This window comes from Poecilia reticulata, linkage group LG8, assembly GCF_000633615.1.
Source record: "Poecilia reticulata strain Guanapo linkage group LG8, Guppy_female_1.0+MT, whole genome shotgun sequence".
NCBI classification, from domain to species: Eukaryota; Metazoa; Chordata; class Actinopteri; order Cyprinodontiformes; family Poeciliidae; genus Poecilia; species Poecilia reticulata.
The window spans coordinates 13,154,360-13,175,368 of NC_024338.1; the positions used below are offsets into that span (position 1 = coordinate 13,154,360).

At 40.7% G+C, this 21,009-nt stretch overlaps 1 protein-coding gene across 5 annotated transcripts in view; it reads left to right on the plus strand.

Moving 5' to 3' along the window:
* The window catches only part of LOC103468816 (protein sidekick-2-like), a 105,538-nt gene that overhangs the window by 81,492 nt on the left and 3,037 nt on the right, over positions 1 to 21,009 (plus strand). For 3 of the 5 annotated variants that reach the window (XM_017306304.1, XM_017306306.1, XM_017306307.1), the window contains 26 exons: positions 3,955 to 4,070; positions 4,304 to 4,499; positions 4,619 to 4,717; positions 5,726 to 5,917; positions 6,044 to 6,165; positions 6,291 to 6,400; positions 6,927 to 7,077; positions 8,063 to 8,300; positions 8,388 to 8,503; positions 8,606 to 8,795; positions 9,428 to 9,526; positions 9,849 to 10,043; positions 10,275 to 10,476; positions 11,280 to 11,383; positions 11,585 to 11,655; positions 11,777 to 11,912; positions 12,035 to 12,091; positions 12,588 to 12,689; positions 12,802 to 12,917; positions 13,001 to 13,187; positions 15,329 to 15,466; positions 16,054 to 16,236; positions 16,348 to 16,473; positions 16,548 to 16,712; positions 17,054 to 17,191; positions 17,968 to 18,112. In XM_017306304.1, the coding sequence (XP_017161793.1) occupies positions 3,955 to 4,070; positions 4,304 to 4,499; positions 4,619 to 4,717; positions 5,726 to 5,917; positions 6,044 to 6,165; positions 6,291 to 6,400; positions 6,927 to 7,077; positions 8,063 to 8,300; positions 8,388 to 8,503; positions 8,606 to 8,795; positions 9,428 to 9,526; positions 9,849 to 10,043; positions 10,275 to 10,476; positions 11,280 to 11,383; positions 11,585 to 11,655; positions 11,777 to 11,912; positions 12,035 to 12,091; positions 12,588 to 12,689; positions 12,802 to 12,917; positions 13,001 to 13,187; positions 15,329 to 15,466; positions 16,054 to 16,236; positions 16,348 to 16,473; positions 16,548 to 16,712; positions 17,054 to 17,191; positions 17,968 to 18,112 (3,694 nt within the window). Of the gene's footprint in view, positions 1 to 3,954; positions 4,071 to 4,303; positions 4,500 to 4,618; positions 4,718 to 5,725; positions 5,918 to 6,043; positions 6,166 to 6,290; positions 6,401 to 6,926; positions 7,078 to 8,062; positions 8,301 to 8,387; positions 8,504 to 8,605; positions 8,796 to 9,427; positions 9,527 to 9,848; positions 10,044 to 10,274; positions 10,477 to 11,279; positions 11,384 to 11,584; positions 11,656 to 11,776; positions 11,913 to 12,034; positions 12,092 to 12,587; positions 12,690 to 12,801; positions 12,918 to 13,000; positions 13,188 to 15,328; positions 15,467 to 16,053; positions 16,237 to 16,347; positions 16,474 to 16,547; positions 16,713 to 17,053; positions 17,192 to 17,962; positions 18,113 to 21,009 lie in introns of those variants that run through there. The other 2 variants (XM_008416144.2, XM_017306305.1) reach the window with 2 other exon arrangements.

A 21,009-nucleotide genomic window follows, 5' to 3' on the forward strand; every position in this document is an offset into this window, starting at 1 on the left:
ATGTAGAGTTATCTAAAATAATCTAAGCTGTTTTTAAAAGATGAATTAACTAGGGGTGGGGGAAGACTATCCAAATGAGTCTAGCCCACTTTATTAAATCCTAAATTATCTATGATTTTCAACATTTTTGATTCAGTTTTACTTGGCACGCCCAGGCCTGATCACTGCCAGACCTTTAGAAAAAGGACATCAATTAAACATAACATCCCTGACATCAGGAAGTAGGCTGATATCCATTACAAAAAGCAGAAGGTCATGCCCTGATCTAGAAAACATTCAAGAAAAAATGAGAAATAAATCAGCAACATCTATCAGTCTGCAAAAGGTTCACAAAACCATTCACTGAGGCTTTTGGTCTCTAGCAAACCACAATGAGGGCCATTAACCACAAATTGAAAAAAAAGATGGAAAAGTGGTCAATCTTCCCCGGAGTTGCTGCCTACCGCAATTACCATCAGTGATTTTTCCAGCTGGTTGCAAAGGAACCACTGCAACCAAAAGATCAGAAAAACCTGCCACACATTTGGCAGGACACATCATGATGATCCATCAAGACTTTCAGTAAGATGGTTTTCTTTGCCGATTTATTATCAGTGGAACCATGAGTTAGATTTTTAATGAGCAAATTATGTAGGATAATGCCTGGCCATGATCTCGAGCTTAATATTGTAGCAGGACAGTCATTTCAAGCACACCAGGATTCTACTTGTAAATTACTCCAGTGTGGTTGAATTATGGCAATTCTACATTGAACATGGTGGCAGAATTCCTCCACAGTGATGTAAAAAAAAACTAATTAGCAGTTATTTCAAATGCTTGATGGTGTTTTTTGCAACCTATAGTCACTTTCCCCCCCCTAAAATTAATGAAACTATCATTAGAAAACTGCATATTTTCTTAACTCTGGATGTTATAGTCTGATTTTAGCCTTGTTTGGTTAACAAAACTATAATATAGAAGTGAGAATAAATCTGTAAGGGAACAAATCCTCTTTACTGCACTGTACAGTTGTTTGCTTTGTTATCTGCTGTTGGAGGACACAACACTTGACATTCATCTTTTGTGCTTAGAAGAGGTTTTTTTTATATATCTGAATGATTCATGGATCTGAGTTAACTGGCTGAACAAACAAAAGACACACATTCATCTAAAAATGGTTGAGTACCTTGTCCACGCTTAGTTAAACAAGCAGGTAAGGTTCAAAGAAAACATTGAACGACCGCCAACCTGAGAAGAACTATTGATTAAGACCATCTCCCCGATCATTCGGAGATTTTGCTCCCTGGAAACCAAATGATCAATTCCAACAACAATTTTCTATGTATTTTTTTTGGGGGGGGAGGAAGGGGATTTTACTTTTTTTTCTTTCTCAACTTGAGGCAAACTTTAAGGACTGTCTCTCAACCATGATTTTCTTGCTACTCCTCCTCAAAGGCCTGGTGTAAGGTGTGCACAATAAATGCTCGTTGTGTTGACTAGTTTTTTCCACCCGAGTTGTGGATATCTGCAGCTCTTCCAAAGGTACCTTCTTGGCTGCTTCTGTGGTTATTGCTTGCCCGGATTGTCAAGTGTAGGAAGGCCATGTCTTTGCAGATTTGCAACTGTGCCATACATTTTAGATTTGTGAAAAATGGATTGAACAGCGCTGCAGGGCATGTCTGATGATATTTTATAATCTATCCCTCCTATATGTCAAGGAGCGGTGTTTAACCGGTGAGTGAAGACGCAGGCAGGACCCAGGATGTAGCGGTAAATGATGAATTTAATGATAAGGACTTCTCAAAAGGAACAACAGGGAGACAGCACGAGGAAACTGATAGCACGGAGAAGGTGACATCAACCAACAAGGAATAGACATTCAGTAGACAAACTATGACAAGCGATAGACAAGGACCCGACGAAGAATACAGACAACAGGGGAGACTAAATACACACGGGGCAATCACGGGAACGAGACACACCTGGGAGACAATCAACGRGGAAAGACGCAGAGACAGGACCAACAGGGAACAGAATCACACAGAAACTAGAAAATAAACACATAGAACCACGGATCATGACACTATAAACTTTACCCGCATCTTTACTCTGTTACTGATTGGTTCCTGGACTAATTTACTCAGCCAAGCAACTGTTTTACTGGATTGTATTAATGGGATATCAGATTACGCAGTTTCAGTACAAAAACAAAACGTTCAAAAGGTTTGAATATGTTTAACCTGTACCACATTCTGCTAAAACATGCACCTAATCTTCGCCCAAATCATTTGTAAATGATATTCAGAGTTATAACAACTTGTGAGTTGAGAAATGTTTATTTATTCTGAATAATTAAAAAAAGTTTGTTGGACTTTCTTAGAACATATTTAATTAATCCTGTCAACCAAATGCAAATTTCTCTGACAAGTGTCACTCTTGTGTCATACCTCGCCACGTTTCTTGAGGATTTGGTTTAGAATGATTTGTTCTTCATTTGTTCATGCTGAGTAAAGTAATTAGAACTTTCCTTTCACACTCCGTGGTACCGTCATGCCTACTGATTCAAATATACTCGTCTTCCTTTCTCTCTCTTGTGAGGATCAGAGTCACAGTTACTATAAATCACCAAAATCTATGTTGCTTCCAGAAGGAGCTAAGCTTCAAAATGCCTGGCTCTTTAGAAAATAATGAGGCTCAGCCTTTTAAATCACACATTCCCACAGTGACTGTCAATAGAATTTTATTGTTGGGTATAAATCTGAACACTAATAGGAGCGATTCATAAAAAAAAAGCTTCGAACAAACAAGAAAACAAGGAATACTGACAACCCGGCCTTTGCTTGGTTTGGTAAATGTCTTGGCCAATCACATCAAAGTTAATATGTAGTTTAAAATCCTGCAACAGCCTTTACCGTATGGAACACCTCAAGCGTTGCATATTTTATGCATTTTTAGGCCTTTTAAAGTTCTAGAAGACCAAACAGACTCATAACTGTGAATCCCTGTCATGCTAAATCAAGTGTTTCAGAGAAAACGGTGCATCACTAAATATTTTCAGGCAAAAAAAATGAATGAATAAATAAATACAGCGCCAGTAAGAGTTCCTCTACCTACAGAAAAATATGTTTTCTCCCACTGCACAATGTCTGTTGTTATTAGTAAAGGAATGGCATGTATTTCTGCCAATCTGTCACAGTCAGATGATTAGAAAATACTTCACATGTTTCAGGAATAATGGATTCTGTTTTGAAAAAATAAAAAATCAACACTCTGTGAGATACCCACTTAATTTATAAGTCAAAGATCTTAATAAGCTTTGATGTGGGGCTACATTTCTTATAAAACAAAAGACTGGTGTTTAGAAAAAGTCTTAAGTGTTCAGTTTTCTAGATATTTTGCCTCAACTGCAAAAAAATGGATTTCATCAGCTGAGCTGTTTCATTGAATAACGCCAATAAGATAGGTGTTTACGTTGTTCAGCTAAACATACAGCAATTGTTGGGGTTTTTTTTTTCTATTCCCCGGAATAATTAAATCTGGATCAGTGTTAACATTTAGATGGGATTTTGAGAGAACTCAGAGGGGACATCAGGACTGATATGGTCCCATCAGTGTCATTAATGTGCAACTCACTAACTGTTTTCCGGTGTTACATCAGGATGGCGTGCTCACTTCAAATAAACCGCTGCAGGGTTTACCTGGAAGCCGCCTGAGGCAGTCGCTCTCACACCCCGTTTGACTGCCGTGTTCTTACCTTCCCAAATGAGCTAATATCGAGGTTCCCTCACCCTGATTCTCACGCTTCGAATGGAAGTCCGGTCTGAAAAGAATAGCTCTTGTAAAATTCCAAGTCCCGCTTTTCCCCCCCATCTCATTACTATTCCTCTTTCTTTTCATCCCTTTGCTTGTCTCCCCGTGTCTTCTCTAATCTCTATGCCTCCCTGAATCTCTTGTTTTCTCCTCTCTTTGGATCAGTGCCCACTGTGCCACCAGGAAACGTACAAGCTGAAGCTGTCAACTCCACCACTGTGCGTTACACCTGGAGTGCCCCAAGTCCTCAGTTTATCAATGGAATCAACCAAGGATACAAGGTGAGCACCTCCGTTCTGTCAACTAGTGCACTCTAGTGGCTAGTGGTAGCAGGGCAGTCTTTTGCCTTCATCTGATAAAGAACTAATAACATATCATTGTGCTGAAAATCTCATTATTCAGCTTGTTATGAGCTTAATTATTGTTAATTGCTTGCGATAACTTTTTTAAAAAATTATTATTATTTTTAATTACTTGCACAATGTTCCCGTGTTTTCTATCGCCTCATCTCCAGCTCTTGGCATGGGAACCCAGTCGCTCTAATGAGGTCACGGCGGTTATGGTGCGGCCCAACTTTCAGGACAGCGTGCATGTGGGTTACATCTCTGGCCTTAAAAAGTTCACAGAATACTACACTTCGGTGTTATGCTTCACTACCCCTGGAGATGGGCCCCGTAGCCCCCCTCAGCGGTTACGAACACATGAGGATAGTATGTTTTTTTTGTTTTTTTCTTAAATGCGAGGTTTTGTTTAGATTGAATTTAACTAAAATCATTGAAAAGAGTGATGTTTTGGGGCCTGATTCGATATTTGCTGGTTCTGTTTTTAGCCCCGGGTGCTGTAGGACACCTTAGTTTCACAGACATCCTGGACACTTCATTAAAGGTCAGCTGGAAGGAGCCACAAGAAAAAAACGGCATCCTTACAGGTAGCTAAAAAGTAATATTTCAGTGCTTTGCAAAATGACTTAAATCCTCCGAACTATTAAAAGTTTGTCTCGTTACAACCACAAACTTCAATGTACTATATTGTTGAGGTGAATATTTGAGCAACACTACCCCCTTTATGAATGATCACCTATTGAATTTTCTGGTTCTTCTTCAGCATCATTTTCACCTTTAAGTCGTTTTTCGAAAGCGGTGACGTTGAGGCTCTGACGTGGTCTCTTCCTGCTCAGGCCCTTAGGGGCGCTCATAATGTTCCCCATTATTTTAACCAGAATGTGTTGGCTGGTTAATAAAGAAGTGGGAGAGGGAGTTCAGTACCTCAATTGTCACAGAAGTTTTGACCTTTCCAGATCTTTGCCACCCTCCATGCACCTGTAGATTGCATGTCTTTTTTTTTCTAGCACCTCCAATTACACCCTGACTTTGTTTTTAGTTCATGTTCTCCTTGCCAACTTTCTCAGTTTAGGCGCTTGAGTAGACTTGCTTTTATTCTGTTCTTTTTTTTTATGTTTCAATGATGGCTTGACCAAACATATGTTTTTTTTCCCCTTTTGATGTGTTTTATAACTTAACTCTGCTTTAACCTTCTCTACAACTTTATCACCAACCTTTATGTTGTACTTTGATCTTTATAATGCTGATTGTTCCCCCATGTTTTCTAAAAAAAAAGAAAGAAAACCTCTGAAGTGTTCACAGAACAGTTGTGTTTATACTGAGATTAAATCCCACTCATGGAGTATTTTCACTAATGAGGTGGCTTCTTAAGGCATGTGTCATTTTAGCTCAACTTCACAATTATTCACGTCTCTGTGCTGGTCTGTCATACAAAGTCCTAATAAAGTAGATTGAAATGTGTGGTGGTAACAAGACAATACTTTAAGAAATTGAAGTGAACACATCAGAGCCCTATTTTATGTTACTGAAATCTCTGAAGATTGTTTTTTTTTTTTTTTTTGGTTTATGCTACAATATTTTAAAATGTATTCCAGGGTATCGTATCTCCTGGGAGGAGTTCAACAGGACCAACACCAGAGTGACCCATTACTTGCCCAACCTGACTCAGGAGTATAAGGTTACAGGCCTCACTGCACTCACTACTTACACCATTCAAGTGGCGGCCATGACTTCCAAAGGCCAAGGTCAGCTTTCCGCATCGACCATATCGTCCGGTGTGCCTCCAGGTCAGTGTTCTAATGAGAGCTGAGAAGTGACATGACAATTACAGAAACTGATTGGACAAGAGGCCGGCTCCTTTTCTGCCGTGACACGATCTGTTTGCTGGTTCCCTCTAAATCTTCTTTAAACAGAGCTGCCCGGTCCTCCCACCAACTTGGCCATCTCTAACATCGGCCCACGTTCGGTCAGCCTGCAGTTCAAACCAGGCTATGATGGGAAGACGTCGATTTCTCGCTGGTTGGTTGAAGCTCAGGTAAGAAAAATTCACTTTTATTTTAACTTTCAATAACAGCGCATTCATTAACTGGATTTATTTTTTTTTTTGTCGGTTTCATTTGCTTAGCTGCTTATGCAAGCTCATGTCCCTGTGCATTTCAGATTGGCATAATTGGGGAAAACGAAGAGTGGCTGATGGTTCAGGAGCTGGCTAATGAACCTGATGCTAGGTCGCTGGAGGTCCTCGACCTAAACCCTTACACTTTTTACAGGTGCACACATGCATACCAACAAACTTTTACACACATGCAATGCATATAAAAAGCATCCTCCCCACTTCACTCAAATTTAACTGAACATGTCTTTATTCTTTCACCCTGTATTTTACTCCTCAGTTTAAGTTGGTTGCCTTTTGGTACTACTGTTTTTTTTTAAGTTGTATGGTTAAAAACACAGTATATCACAAAATGTTCTAAATGACTTTGCTAAAGGTACTTCATATTTTGTTTTATTAGAATCACACATTTGAATGTATGTCAATGTGATTTGATGTTTTGGACCAACACAAAGCATCATATTATTGTAAGTTGAAAGGATAATTATGCAATTCTTTCTACAAACATTGATTTTTTTTTTCTTTTTGGGATAGACTATGATGCTCAATGTCATACCGTTATTAAACTACAGTGACTATCTGATGTGAGGGTTTTTTTTTGTGGTTATTGGTTTTTTTTCCGATTAAACAGTATGGATGGCTGAGAGGTTATGTCTGCTAACCGCAGGTTTCATTTGTTTCAGGTTCAGGATGCGTCAGGTCAACATTGTTGGCACCAGTCCTCCCAGTCAGCCGTCCAGGAAGATCCAGACGCTTCAAGCTCCTCCAGACATCTCCCCTGCCAACGTGACCCTTCGCACAGCCAGTGAGACCAGTCTGTGGCTTCGCTGGGTGGTAAGACTTCACTGCCTACTGGTCCTGATAAAAACAGCATGACACTGGGTAGTTTAATTAGATTTTCAGGGACATTTTTCAGATTTTGCGATGAACGATTTGAAATGGCTTATTTTCTTTTAACGTCTCTCTTGAGTATATGCTTTAAATGTAATGATGGGACTAAAAAAGAAATTGGCAAAATGTCCTTGAGTTGGTAGATAAGCTTAGTAAAAACTAGATTTAGGCGATTAGGTTTTATAAAGTTTGACATTCAGTAACTTTTTCAGCTCTCGCTTTTACACTATTGGGGATTTTTTTTTAATAAGATAAATGAGCACAGGAAATATTACTGATAGGGATGTTGAAAGCTGAACATTCTGGTGTCCTTGGGATGCCTGCTTTCTGCATCAGCATTTAGCAGTGTATTTTTTACCACATCTGTCTATTAACATCCCTGCACCGGTGCTTAAGACATGAGTCACAGAGATTTGTCATATCACCGAAGCCATTGCAAGATTAAAAAGAGCGGATCTACCTGGATTTACAGAATCAGGGGGTTGTCAGCAGTGGAATCTACTCTGCAGGCTGATGACATAGCTTAATGACCAGCACTAAAGCTGGACATTATAAAACCTATACTTTTTACTCTTATGATTTTTTTTTTACTATAAATTTACAGGATATATGTAAGATCATATGTGAAGAAAGTGTAATTTTTACATTGAAAAAATTGCATTTTACCAGGCGTGTGTGTACACTTTAGAGAATCACTATACTTATATAAATGTCCTGCAATTCTGTTTTAACTGGGTTAAGCACTAAGCTTTATAAACTGCTAACTGCCTCTCAGTTTTTGTTGATGCCTTTTGTGTGTTGTTAAATTGCTGTTAAGTGCAGCCTCTCATGTGTTATTACTTCATTATGGACCCAGACAAGGAAGATATAATTCATATTGGTTTAAACCGTGAGTGGGAAGGTAAAAAAATAAAAAATATCCTCTCAGCCTCTTCCAGAGTGGGAATACAATGGCAATCCAGATTTTGTCGGCTACCGCATCCAGTACTTCAAAGCAGGATCAAAAGGGGGCGTTCTGTCTCACGTCATCATGGACCGGCTGGAGAGAGAGTTCACTATAGAGGACTTAGAAGAGTGGACAGAGTACGAGGTCAGAGTTCAGGCTGTCAACGGCATCGGGTCAGGACCTTGGAGCCAAGCAGTCCATGGCAGGACCAGGGAGTCTGGTGAGGAGCATTAAGAGTGAATGTAGAGAACTCAGACCCTGTAATTATTATTGAACGGCAGTAAAACAATACAGTCTTCTACTGCAGTGCCGTCCAGTGGCCCCACAAATGTGTCAGCATTTGCCACCACCTCCAGCAGCATTCTCGTGCGCTGGGGAGAAGTCCAAGAGGCAGACCGCAACGGACTCATCCTGGGCTACAAGGTCATTTTAATTTGACATTCATCTATTTCCAACTACTTTTCTGTTGTTTTTTTTTTTCCTTTTTTAGAAGTCACATCATTGTAAAACTTCTGCGTCATTCAGGTTGTGTATAAGGAGAAGGATTCGGACGCAGCACCCCACTTCTGGACAGTAGAGGGCAACAACAGTCATAGTGTCCAGCTGACTGGTCTGGGGAAGTATGTTCTGTATGAGATCCAAGTCCTGGCCTTCACGCGAATCGGAGACGGAAGGAGCAGTTCGCCTCCTATTCTAGAGAGGACACTGGATGATGGTAAACACGACTTTTACAAATCAGACATTAGATGATCAAAATGTGGATTTAATTCCAAACCAATAGTTTGGGATAAGATATTTGGAAACTACTGGTTTGGAATGGCTTATTTAATAATATTTGCTACAGTCCATTCTATAGAGACAAATGGGTGTGGTCTGTTATGCCTTGAATGTGAAAAAGTCAAATATGCAGCATTGTTAAAATATCTATGTGCCATGCTTTTACTGTATTCTGACTATATTCTCTTATTTCTAAGGTATTTTTTCTCTCAGAGTATTTATTTATGTATATTTTATTGTTTCTACCTTGTTTTCATATAGATTTAAACTTTTGACTTGTTATATTTTATACAACTTTGATACTGGTTATTATTAGTTTATATGAAACAAAAACAAAAAAAAGCTTACAGGACGCCAAAAATAAATAAATAAATACATGAATGAATAAAGCATAGATGTGCTCCAACATTTATTTTGAAAATGTTGCGGCTTTCCCCGCAAGCTTAAAGTTTTATCGCATTGTGTCAAAGTAAAAACATGTTCTTGCTGTCTTTGTTAGGTTATTTTGTTTCATAATAGACAAATCTCTAAGGACTATTAATAATTTCTATGTTATTGTCTGTGTGATAGTACCAGGGCCTCCGGTTGGCATTCTGTTCCCTGAAGTCAGAACAACTTCAGTCAGACTCATCTGGCAGCCCCCTGCGCAGCCCAACGGCATCATCCTCGGTAAGATTACACGGTCGGGCGAGGAAGTGGAGAGTTATTTGTGTTGCATTTTTAAATAGCACTTGGGTTCAAAAGGCTGCGGGATTCCTGAAAGTCAAAAACGACGTGAAATCATTTATGGAGGACCAAAACATAAAACAGGAAAAATATTTGCTAACTTAACACGAGGCAGATGAACAAACATTTTCACGACCAAAATGTTATTTTTATTCATTGCGACTCAATCGTTAGACATTTAATTTCCATAAAATGTCCCTTTATGTTTTAATTTTAAACTACCACACTTGTTCACTTTGATTTCACTCCCATTCACATATTTCAGCTTATCAGATCACCTATAGAAGAAACTCTTCGAACAGCAACGCTGCCATTGTGGATGTGCTGAGCCCCAGCGCGCGACAGTACACGGCAGCGACACTGAAACCCGAAACGGTTTACATATTCCGTCTCACCGCTCAGACGCGCAAAGGTTGGGGTGAGGCTGCAGAGGCGCTGGTGGTCACCACGGAGAAGAGAGGTGAGCGTAAGATACTGCATCTCAAATGTGTTTTTAAAGTGTATTTACCTCTCAATATTTAGATTAAGTGGGATTGTGTGTGTGTGCGTGTGTGTGTGTGTGTGTGGGGGTGTGTGTGTGTGTGTGTGTGTGTGTGTGGGTGGGTGTGTGTGTGTGTNGTGGGTGTGTGTGTGTGTGTGTGTGTGTGTGTGTGTGTGCGTGCGTGCGCGTGTGTGTGTGTGTGCCCCTCAGCTCGGCCTCAACCCACCAGTCGTCCCGTCGTTCCTCAAGAAGATGTCCAGGCTCGCAGAGTTCTGTTGTCATGGGAACCAGGCAGCGACGGCCTATCTCCCGTTCGTTACTACACAGTGCAGTATAGAGAGCTGCCGGACAGCAACTGGACAGTTCACTCAGCATCAGTCAGCCATGAAACAAACTCCTACATAGTGGACAGGTAAATATCATAATGATAAAAGTAATATATTTGTTGCATGGTATATATAAGCATAGGCCTCAGTGTGTCTTGGTTTTTGTTCATGAATTATTATATCAATATAACATGGCATGGAGGTGATCAGCCTGTGGTTCTAAGGTGTTAAGGAAGTCCAGGTTGCTTTGATGGTCTCCAACTGGTCTTCATTGTTGGGTCTGGTGTCTCTCATCTGTCCCTTGACAGAGGTCCACAGACTTTCAAAGGCATTCAGATCTGGCCTGTTTGTTGATCAGTCAAGCTGAACTGACTGGCCATTCAGTTGACTGAATCAGCTTTTGCAATAGTGATTGTTGACACACCTTTTCAATCTCTGTCAAACTCTCGAATGTGGAATACATCACAGTCCCCTGAAGCCTGCAGATATTCGGTTGCTTGCTTTCTCTGACATGCTTTTCCTACCACTTAACTTTCCATCAACGGTGTGCAATGGCAATCCAATTATAGCAATGGCCTTTTGTGGCTTACCCTCCTTGTGGAGAGGGTCATTTACTGTCTGTTGGACAAATGTCAAATCAACAGTCGTAACATAGCCGTGACATACAATGTCTCGATTGATTTTTTTTTTTTAAATTGACTTTAGTTGATGCACAAGGAATAAAATTTTGAGGTGCGATTAGCTGTAACCTAAATTAAACATATGTACATATGTGAAATAAATCTGTATTTGAGTTTTTACCTTTTTAATTGAATTTCTTAAATGATCAGATTCACTTAAACGCCTGTGTAACGTCTGCTTATAAATGACTTTTTCCTCTTGTTTACAGGTTAAAGCCTTTCACCTCTTACCAGTTTCGAGTTAAAGCCACAAACGACATTGGAGACAGCGAATACAGCGAGGAGAGCGAGGCCATTACTACGCTACAGGACAGTAAGTCACCTTCAACACTTCATCGGTGGACCGAACAAGCTGTCATTTTCAGGACCCTTTTGGTGTACTAAAATATTCCTCATGTGAGTCAGTGGGCTCTGAATTCTTACAGCGTATAGTTTGTCAACAGTATGTTTTTTTTGCAAAAGCTGCCCTATACAATATGTCAGCACTGCTAACATATCTTTTAATCCTGTGAAGCTCCAGACAAAGCCCCGACCATACTGTCTGTTACTCCTCACACCACCACATCAGTACTGGTTCGTTGGCAGGTATTTGCTGGATGATTTGCCTCGTTTCAAATGTTGATTCAGAATTTTGAGGGCATCCGATATTTTATTCTTTAATAATATTAAGATGTTATACATTAAGAAGGTCTCATTTTCCTTTTAGCCCCCGTCAGAGGATCACTTAAACGGCGTTCTGCTGGGATTCAGAGTCAGGTACAGGGAGTTGCACTACGATCGCCTTCGCAGCTTCTCTGTCCGCACAGTAAACAGTCCTTCTGCAAGCTGGGCTGATTTCACATGTAAGCTCTAATAATATTACTGACATGCTTTTTTGCATCTGTCTTTTTAAAAAAGATAAATAATAATAATGATTAAATTCTCGTATCTCCCAATATTTCCTATTTTGCGTCCGACCTCCCAGCTCCATACAGCATCAGAAACTTGACAGAATCCTCTTTAACCCAGTATGAACTCGACAGTAAGTCTTACATTGCCCCTTGTGGATTTCCCATCACTGTCCTTTAGCTTAAATACCATTTAGTGAATATTATTCCCACAAAGTCGTGGATTTGTGTTATTTACAGCAATAGTCAGCAGCATCCTCCCACTCAGCTGTAGCCACCGCTTTTTCTTATTTATGTGTGTGTGTGTGTGTGTGTGTGTGTGTGTGTGTGTGTGTGGGTGTGTGTGTGTGTGTATGTGTGTGAGACTTTAATCTCTGCCAGCTGCCCTGTCATTATTTCAGCATGGTTTCCTTCTTTTTAATCACTGGCAAGTCTTCCCACATGCTTCCACGTCTTTTGATCAGTTTGCATTATATTTCTGAACCGCTGTGCTCTCTGTGTTGGGTGTGATCTTATCTCGCCGTGGCATTTGTGTGAATGGGTGTTTCTCCTGGATTTTTATTTTCAGTTTTTTGCTTTTTCATCTCTAAGTCCTCGATTACAATGCCGCATTGCATTCTTCCATGTTAGACTTGAACAAACACAAGCGCTACGAGATCCGACTCAGCGTGTATAATGCGGTTGGGGAGGGTCCAAGCAGTGCACCGCAGGAAGTGTTTGTCGGAGAGGCGGGTAGGGTTAATTTCTCAGTTTGCACCCAGTTTTACTTCCAGTTATTATTCCTCAGGTTTTAAACAAACAAAAGCAGCTTATCGTTGAACGTTTTCTCCCTTTTTCCCTCCAGTCCCAACCGCTCCTCCTCAAAACGTGGTGGTCCAGTCTTCAACAGCTACTCAGCTGGACGTTACCTGGGACCCGCCTCCTCTGGATGCTCAGAACGGAGACATACAGGGTTACAAGGTATCAGGATTGCGTGCGCTTTCAATTATGCCTCCAGTATTTGTCTGTCCCGCAAAAAAGCCATGCGATGACTCTGTCCGCAGATCTACTTCTGGGAGTTTCAGCTCCAGAACGAGACGGAGCGCCTGCGAACTCTGTTCCTGCCAGAGCTCGGGGTGAAGCTTAAAAACCTGACAGGCTACACCACCTACATGATCAGCGTGGCAGCCTTCAATGCTGCAGGGGATGGGCCACGCTCCCTGCCCACCAGAGGGCGCACTCAGCAAGCAGGTGCAAATGCGGATAAGATTATTCAATAGACCACCGGCATTTATTTTGGTGCCAAGCCTTTTTTTTTTTCAGCACCCTGCTCCACTTTGCAGCCTCATACGTTTCCAACCCAATGCTAACTTTGCAAATGTTTTTTGCACTCAGTGATACCCCACTCTCCAGATCTAGACACTGTGTAGGGTTCTCATGTGGGTTATATGATGTAGTCCCAGAAGAAGCCTATAAAGAGAATAATAGATGACTTTAAAGTCAGTTCATGGGAGTTTTTGAGTTTCTGGAACTCTGCAAACTCAGCCACTGCTTGAATTCAGCAGGAAGCTTTATGCTATTATTTTTTTAAGCAGTTTAGTGTCGTCTCTTGAGGAATAGCATGAGAGATCAGAGGCTTTTTGCCTATTATTTCAGGGCACTCCACAGTGAGGAACAGTAGAGTAACATGAAAAAAGGACTATCAAGAATGATGGGTGCTGATTAGATTCTGGCCACAATTTTACGTCTTTGCTTAGAAGCAAGTTAGATTCCCTCCTGTGGGGTTTCAGCAAAAAAAAAAAAAGAGAATGTTTACAGTCAGAATGATTCTTTTGTGCCCTTTGAAAGTTATGACATTCATAAAGGTTAGAAAGTGCTGAGAACTTTAAAACACTGTCTGGAATTTTGGCTCTTTTCACCACTGAGGACTGGGAACACAGCCAATACAAGCTTTTGTGATCTTTCATTCCTTATGCTGAATTGCGGCTAAATCCTGACACTCAGCTGAATCGGGGTTGGCTCAGCAGGCAGAATTCTCACAGCTCTTCTTCAAGGTCGGAGGCTGATTTTCTAAGCCGCAGTCGACTTTTTCCAGTCACAGACTCCTTTATCCAGATGATAAATCAATATGCTTAATCTAGTAGAATACCTTAAGAGAAACAACAGCTGAATATTTTCTGCTGTTCTTGTGTCTCTTTGTTTCGTCTCGTGGTGTTTTCAGTCTTCCCTTCGGTGCAATTCAACTTCTTTTCATTATAAATAAAGTCGTGTTGCTGTTTAAAATGCTTAAAGCAAACGGAGAGACTTGTTTAAAGTAATAAGTCCTTAATGATAAATTACATGAAAAATAATCAAAATTTGTTTTTGCGATGCCATCAATTACATGTTATGAAAATATATATGTACTTTGGAATGGCTTACATTTGTTCAGAGAACAGTGCGATACTTTTGCAACACTTGTGAAGGTATTCTTTTTCGTTTTTTTGTCTCATTCCATCCACAAACCCAAATCTGATGGAATATGGTGGTTTTCAAAATGCTTTACAGATAAAAAAAAAAAATCTCAGTAGGACTCTGTGGAACTTGACTGCATGCTGAGGATACAAATCAGCCATTTTATTCAAACGTGTTGGATGAGGGAAACATCTGACAACTGTAGGACAACAGGGCTCCAGAAACAATAGTTGGACATGTCTGATCTAAACAATTTCATTGTAGCTCCAGTTGTGTGTTTGAAGTCATTGTCCTGGTCGAAGGTGTTCTTTGAAAACATGCTTTTTTCCAAGTATTACCCTGAATCTTACTTCATTTATTTTTCCAATCAGCAAAGCATCCCCACAGCATGATGTTTCCATTGTTTTTTTGTTTTTGTTTTTTTTTCATTTTTGGTACAAATTGAATGTTAGATATTTTAAGCTTAGGTTATTGCCTTATAACCTAACTTTGGTTTAAACTGTATCCATAGCCTCAGTTGCCTTTTTCCTTTCTATTTTCCTCTTAACAGGCCTTTCATTCCTTCCCAGAATGGCTGTATTTATGCAGAGCTTAAATTATACACAAGTGGACTATTTACTGATTAAGTTACGTTTTAATGGAATTGGTCTTTCTCGGTTTTATTTTAAGGCCTTGGAGGAAAGGGACTGAATACGAATTACCTCCACACTTTTCAAATTTGAAAAGAAAAACGGCAACCATCTCTTCTTTTCCTCCCACTGTGCACTATTTTGTGTTCGTTTTATGACTTCAAATTGAAATTGAAGTAAATTAGGTGAGAGTTTATGGGAGCGACATGACGAAATATGGAAAAGTTGAATTGACTGGAATCCTTTTGAGAGTCACTGTAGTCTAATGAGGGATCTGACTGTAATTACATTTTATCCTTCTGTCAAAAGCACCCACTGCTCCCAGCTACATCCACTTCAGCGAGCTGACCACAACTTCGGTGAACGTGTCCTGGGGGGAGCCGAAGCAGGCCAACGGCATCATCGAAGGCTACCGTCTGGTTTATGAGCCCTGCACTCCAGTCGACGGTGAGGAAAATCCGCCTGTAGCCTGACAACGTTCCTCTTCTCTTGACATTCCTCAGATGACTCTCTCAGGCAGTGATTTACAACCTCTCCTCTCTTAACCATTTTCGTTTTTAAATCATGCTGCTTAAGCTTGTGTTCTAATTTGTTGCAGATGGGTATAGACCCTGCAGTAACGTATAAGGCAAGGCTGATAAATTACGCTGGAATGCTCTTGTGTGCCTCTCTACAGCTTCCTCTTTTACTGCGAGAAACATGGTTAATAGCTGGCTAAGTGTTGTTTCCTTGACCAGATTGTCAAATAATTGAGAGCAGACTAGGAAAGCCGAACTAAAGCTGCTGTCGTCCCTTGGGTAGTGAGCACAAAGTGAAGCAAGCAAAGCAATAAACACATAAATATCTCTTGGTCTGTTTCTCTCTTGACAACTAAAGAGCTACTGGAAATAAAACATTTTTCTGCTTTCCATGCAAATACTCTTGTCCCTGGTTGCCTTTTTGGTCTTGTGTAACTATTTCTGATCTTTGCTCAAAGCTTGGTTTTCTGTGATTTGTTGAAAGCAGTATCTAGAGTCTTAGTGTTTCCTGTACAGACTCCTCTCCTCGCACTCCAGGTGTCAGTAAGATAGTGACGGTGGATGTAAAGGGCAGCTCTCCTCTGTGGATGAAGATCAAAGACCTGGCAGACGGCGTCACTTACAACTACCGCATTCGGGCTAAAACGCTCACGTACGGCCCTGAAGTGGAGGCCAACATCACTACCGGTCCTGGCGAAGGTATTGTCCGATAAGGCTGCTATGTATCGCCGGTTTCTCTCTCTCATGTCAAGCAATAAAGCCTTTGAAGAACATCTGTGACGTGATGCCCGGCTATTTTTACCTCCTAAGGAGCCCCCGGTCCTCCTGGAGAGCCATTTATTTCACGATATGGCTCTGCCCTCACTCTGCATTGGACAAGTGGAGATCAAGGCCGTGCGCCCATTACGCGATACGTGATTGAGGCCAGACCTTCTGGTGAGCGACCACACCTTCCTGAGTCTGTGCGATGCGCCACCGGTTTCTGTAAACATGTCTTTTTGCCCAAACAGATGAAGGATTGTGGGATATTCTTATTAAAGACATTCCCAAAGAAGTGACATCATACACGCTCAATCTGGAAATGCTTCGAGAAGGGGTCACCTATGACTTTCGAGTAATTGCGGTCAACGATTATGGCTATGGCTCCCCCAGTGCCCCGTCCCCTTCCATATCAGGTAAATTCTGCTTAAAACTGCACCTATCAGTCAATGGTTTTTGGCCAACATTCCTGTACTAAAATATTCTAGTGTTACCTAGATAATTTCTTAATTTGAGCGAATTTGGGGTGTTTATTAGTTGTATTTCATAATCATCAAAACTAATAGAAAATTATGTTTGAACCACATCATATTGTTTTTTAACATAATATGATTTTCAGCTGTTAGTTTGATTTACTGGAAGAAATTGTCAGTGATACTGTTTTTTTTCTCTTTTTTTTAACTAAACCTGTGCATTTTATTGGGTCTACTTGAATGTTTTTGCTTCTCAATGGTTGTTTTGTTTTTGTTTTTTTCAGCCCAGAAAGTGTCTCCTTTCTACGAGGAGTGGTGGTTCTTGGTCGTTATTGCTCTGGTCGGCCTCATCTTCATCCTCCTCCTTGTTTTCATCCTCATTATCCGAGGCCAGAGTAAAAAGTACACCAAGAAAACGGACGGTAGGAAATGCAGCTGACCGCCACGCATTCATTGTGCTCATGCAACTTAAGCCGCGGGGCGGAATTGGTCTTCATCTTGGACAAGTCTACAGAGAAACGGAAGCTTAATGATTCACCGGCTGAAGTCTATTTTATAGAACAAGAGTGCGGAGGCACTCACAATTAAACCCATTATGTTGATTTTCCTACATTGTCTGGCTGACAACAGAAACATGAGAGTAAAGGTTATCGGTAAGGGAGCTGAAGTAGACAAATATTATTGTCCGACTTGAACTGCAGCGAGGATCAATAACACGACAAATGGCTTGGCAGCGGCTTAATGCCGGGGCCATTAATTAGATGGAGAGTAATTGTAAAACTACAGCACCAGTAGCTCCTATGCCATCGCATCAAGAGGGAAATTTGCGCAATTGTCAATTATCCTAATTGACACAACTGTTCTAAGAAACCCAGTTTATCTGCATTGGTAATTACGTATGGTAATTATGCCATAATAAAGCTTATTTCTTTAAATAATCTAGTCGTCCATGTAGTTAGTAGTGCATGTGGACAGAATCATTAGAATTTGTGTCTTACTGTGGATGATCTGTTTAACTAAAGTTAATTATTATCTAATAATGTTATCCTTTTTTTAGCTTTTTTTTGCATATCTTACAAAAGAATAGAAGTGATTCGTAAAATTGCTTGTTTTGAAAAAATATATGAGTAGCATATTTCCTTTGGAGAGTTCATCCCAACGCAAACAAAGTGTCATCTTCATAAAAAAAATCTTCTAGGCAACCACTCAAACTGCACCTCGCTTCCTCTGACCCATGGAGAGATGGTACGTCTGGATGAAGGACGCTTCCCTGCCCTGGAGCTCAACAACAGACGCCTTTCTGGGAAAAACTCATTCTGCCGCAAAAACGGCATCTACACCCGGTAAGCTGTTTTTTCTCTGTTGAAATAACCTAAATCCTCATATTTATAAGAGCACTTTTCAACTGTGTTAAGGGTTTGTAGCTTCCACTAAGTGCTCATTTGTATGTTTACAGTGAAGAAACAGGTTAAAAAGATCGATGGAAAGAACACAGCCAAAAGACAGCCAAGAACTTTGCTGAAAGTTAATGAATTATGCCACGTATACAATGCAAAACAGGGGCATTTGTTCTTAACACAATGGCCACCCAAAAAGAAAGTAGTGAGGAAAGGCTCCAGTGTGCATCAGCTGGGAGGCTGGAAGGCTAGCAAGTCATTTAAAAGCATTCATTTGGACTACTGGAAAACATGTGGAGAACTTTATAACAGCGGTCAGTTTGTACTGACAGAGGAGAGATAAGTTAAAAACATGGTTAACACAACACATTTTTTCACAACAGCCACAGTCGACTCGGTATTCTGGATGCCGACTCTTGCATAGTGACCTGTCATCACATTAGAGTGGATTGTGTCATGCATGTGTGCCTTGGGTTACTATGTCCTTTGAAGCCAGGTTTCAAATTTTTCTAATCATCCTGGCGCAAAAAGTGTTTCTATCAGTGAATGTTTTGTGTGAACGAACATAATTCTGTCCTGTTAGTAAAATTACTTTCAACTAAGGCAGGGGTGCCCAAAGTCGGTCCACGAGGTCCGGCATCCTGCATGTTTTAGTTCTCTCCCTGGTTTTACACACCTGCATCAAATGATGGCTCATTAGAAGGCCTAAGAGGAACACTGACTTGCTGAGGAGGTTGTTACAACCACCAGGGAGAGAACTAAAACATGCAGGATGCCAGCCCTAGAGGCACCCCTGAACTAAGGTGTTTTCATAAGTTAGGAATGTGCACCCATATCCTTTTTATGTTCTATCCAAAAACATTCGACATTATCCCATTGACTTACAGTTTTCCTGCAAGTCAAGAAAACCGTTTACTGCTTACAGCAGATGCACATTCCAAGCGACATGTCATCACCCATACATGGTAAATGGTGATTCTGTTTTAAACAGATGTGGAAGTCTCTCTTGTTTCAGTAAATCCAGTTTTTAAAACTATGTCACGGTTTCTAAATGGAATAGTTTGGCTCGGAAACATAACACATGTCGTGTTGCACCATTCAATTAACAACCTTTATACCTTTTTTTTTTTTTTTAAATTTGCACTTCTCAAACTTAATACATTTTTTCCCCCTCTTTTTCTTATGCATAGTCAGTTTCACTTGGAATACTGATAAGAATTTATATTGTACCTCTGTGTGCTGTCAGTCTGAGCCTCCTTCCTCTCTTCTCATTTATATTCAGTGTTTTGGGAAGCAGCAAGCTATACAGGGGAACAGCACAATGCCAGCCGATCAGCATTCAACAGCATCTGCCTATGCTCTTTGTCTGCCCATCTCTGCTTGAGACAAAGAGTGCTTTTGGGTCAGAGCTGCTTATTTTCCCTTGGCCTTTAGCCTTTGCTGCAGCGCTGTGAGAGTTATCCCAACATAAACTACTGTCAGCAGGACTTTGGTGCTCCGGCAGTTTGGTAATGTTTAGTTAAACATTTGATAAGAGGGGTTTCGCAGACTCTGCAGCATGAGGAGGTTGAGTAGAGGCATCGGGTCATGGTCAGACGGTTGACCTTTGTTACAGCCTAACAGTCTGCATCTTGTCACCGCAAATGCACAAATCAGATAAAACAGTTGCACTTGCGCACATTAGTGTGCACATTATCGTGGAATGTAGTGGCCAGTGCATTCAAATGCAGGTTAATATGCCATGTTCTCCTTGATCGTGGAGGCCAGAAAAGGGGATCAAAGGGATTCAGGATGCTCCCACTCACGAGGCTGAATCTTTTTGATGTCTGAAACTCGTCTGAGTCCGCCCTCGCACATCCATCCTCTCCAACCTGAAGGAGATCTATACGTGTTTGTTGTTTTAACAGTTTCAAGGCCGTTAAAAGGAAGCAGTAATGTCGCTTCTGCTTGTGTAACGCAGCACATTTCAAGATTTATCTGAGAAATTGTCAAGGTTGTCTGCTTTGTGCATTAATATTTCACTTTACATCACAGTTTGTTTGTCTCTTCTAACCCCACTTTCAACATTTTCCATTTAAATGTTTGTTTTTGTACCACTGGTACTTTAAGCAAGCCAAGAAAACTCTTGTCTCAAAGGGAAGGTTATTATTTACCTTTTTGAGAACCTTCACACATTCTACTGAGGTCTTAGTGGACGATTCAGGCAAAACAATAAGAGTAGTAGAGGTTGTCTTTATTGCTTGTTTGGCATAATTCCCATTTTAATCTCGCTGACGTAGCTCAGTTAAGTGAAGGTAGTGGCCCATTTCAACTTTCTTATGGTCCAGGTCAATTTTAGACCTTATGCACAGGAGCAGTCATTACTTCAGAAGAAATGAAAAAAACGATTACATCTGGATGCTTCTCTTTCTTCAGTTCATGAACATAATGACTGGATCCAGCAGAAATGAAGGAGTCTTTTCTTACTTTACTTGGTTTTTCATTATTGAGCTTTTCTACAGGAACTCTGCATCGCTGACTCATTTTTTTCAAATCATTCAGGTTGAATAACTACAAAATGACATGCGTGAGCAAGTGAATAGTCTTTTGTGAAGGATTCTGTTTGGGGGTCTGTGAAGGTTTAAATTAGCTGAACATATCCTGTGCAGTGGCGCAAAAAGTGGGTATGCAGGGTATGCAACGCATAGGGGCGCAGCACCAGAGGGGGCGCCAAAACCCCGTCTGGAGGGGGCGGCGCGCCGATGATGTTTTCCCGTACACTAATGCGCGCCTTACGCTCCTTCACCTCGCGCACATAACGAGGTAAATGTAGCGAGTTTTAACCTTCACGTTAAAGGTTAAAA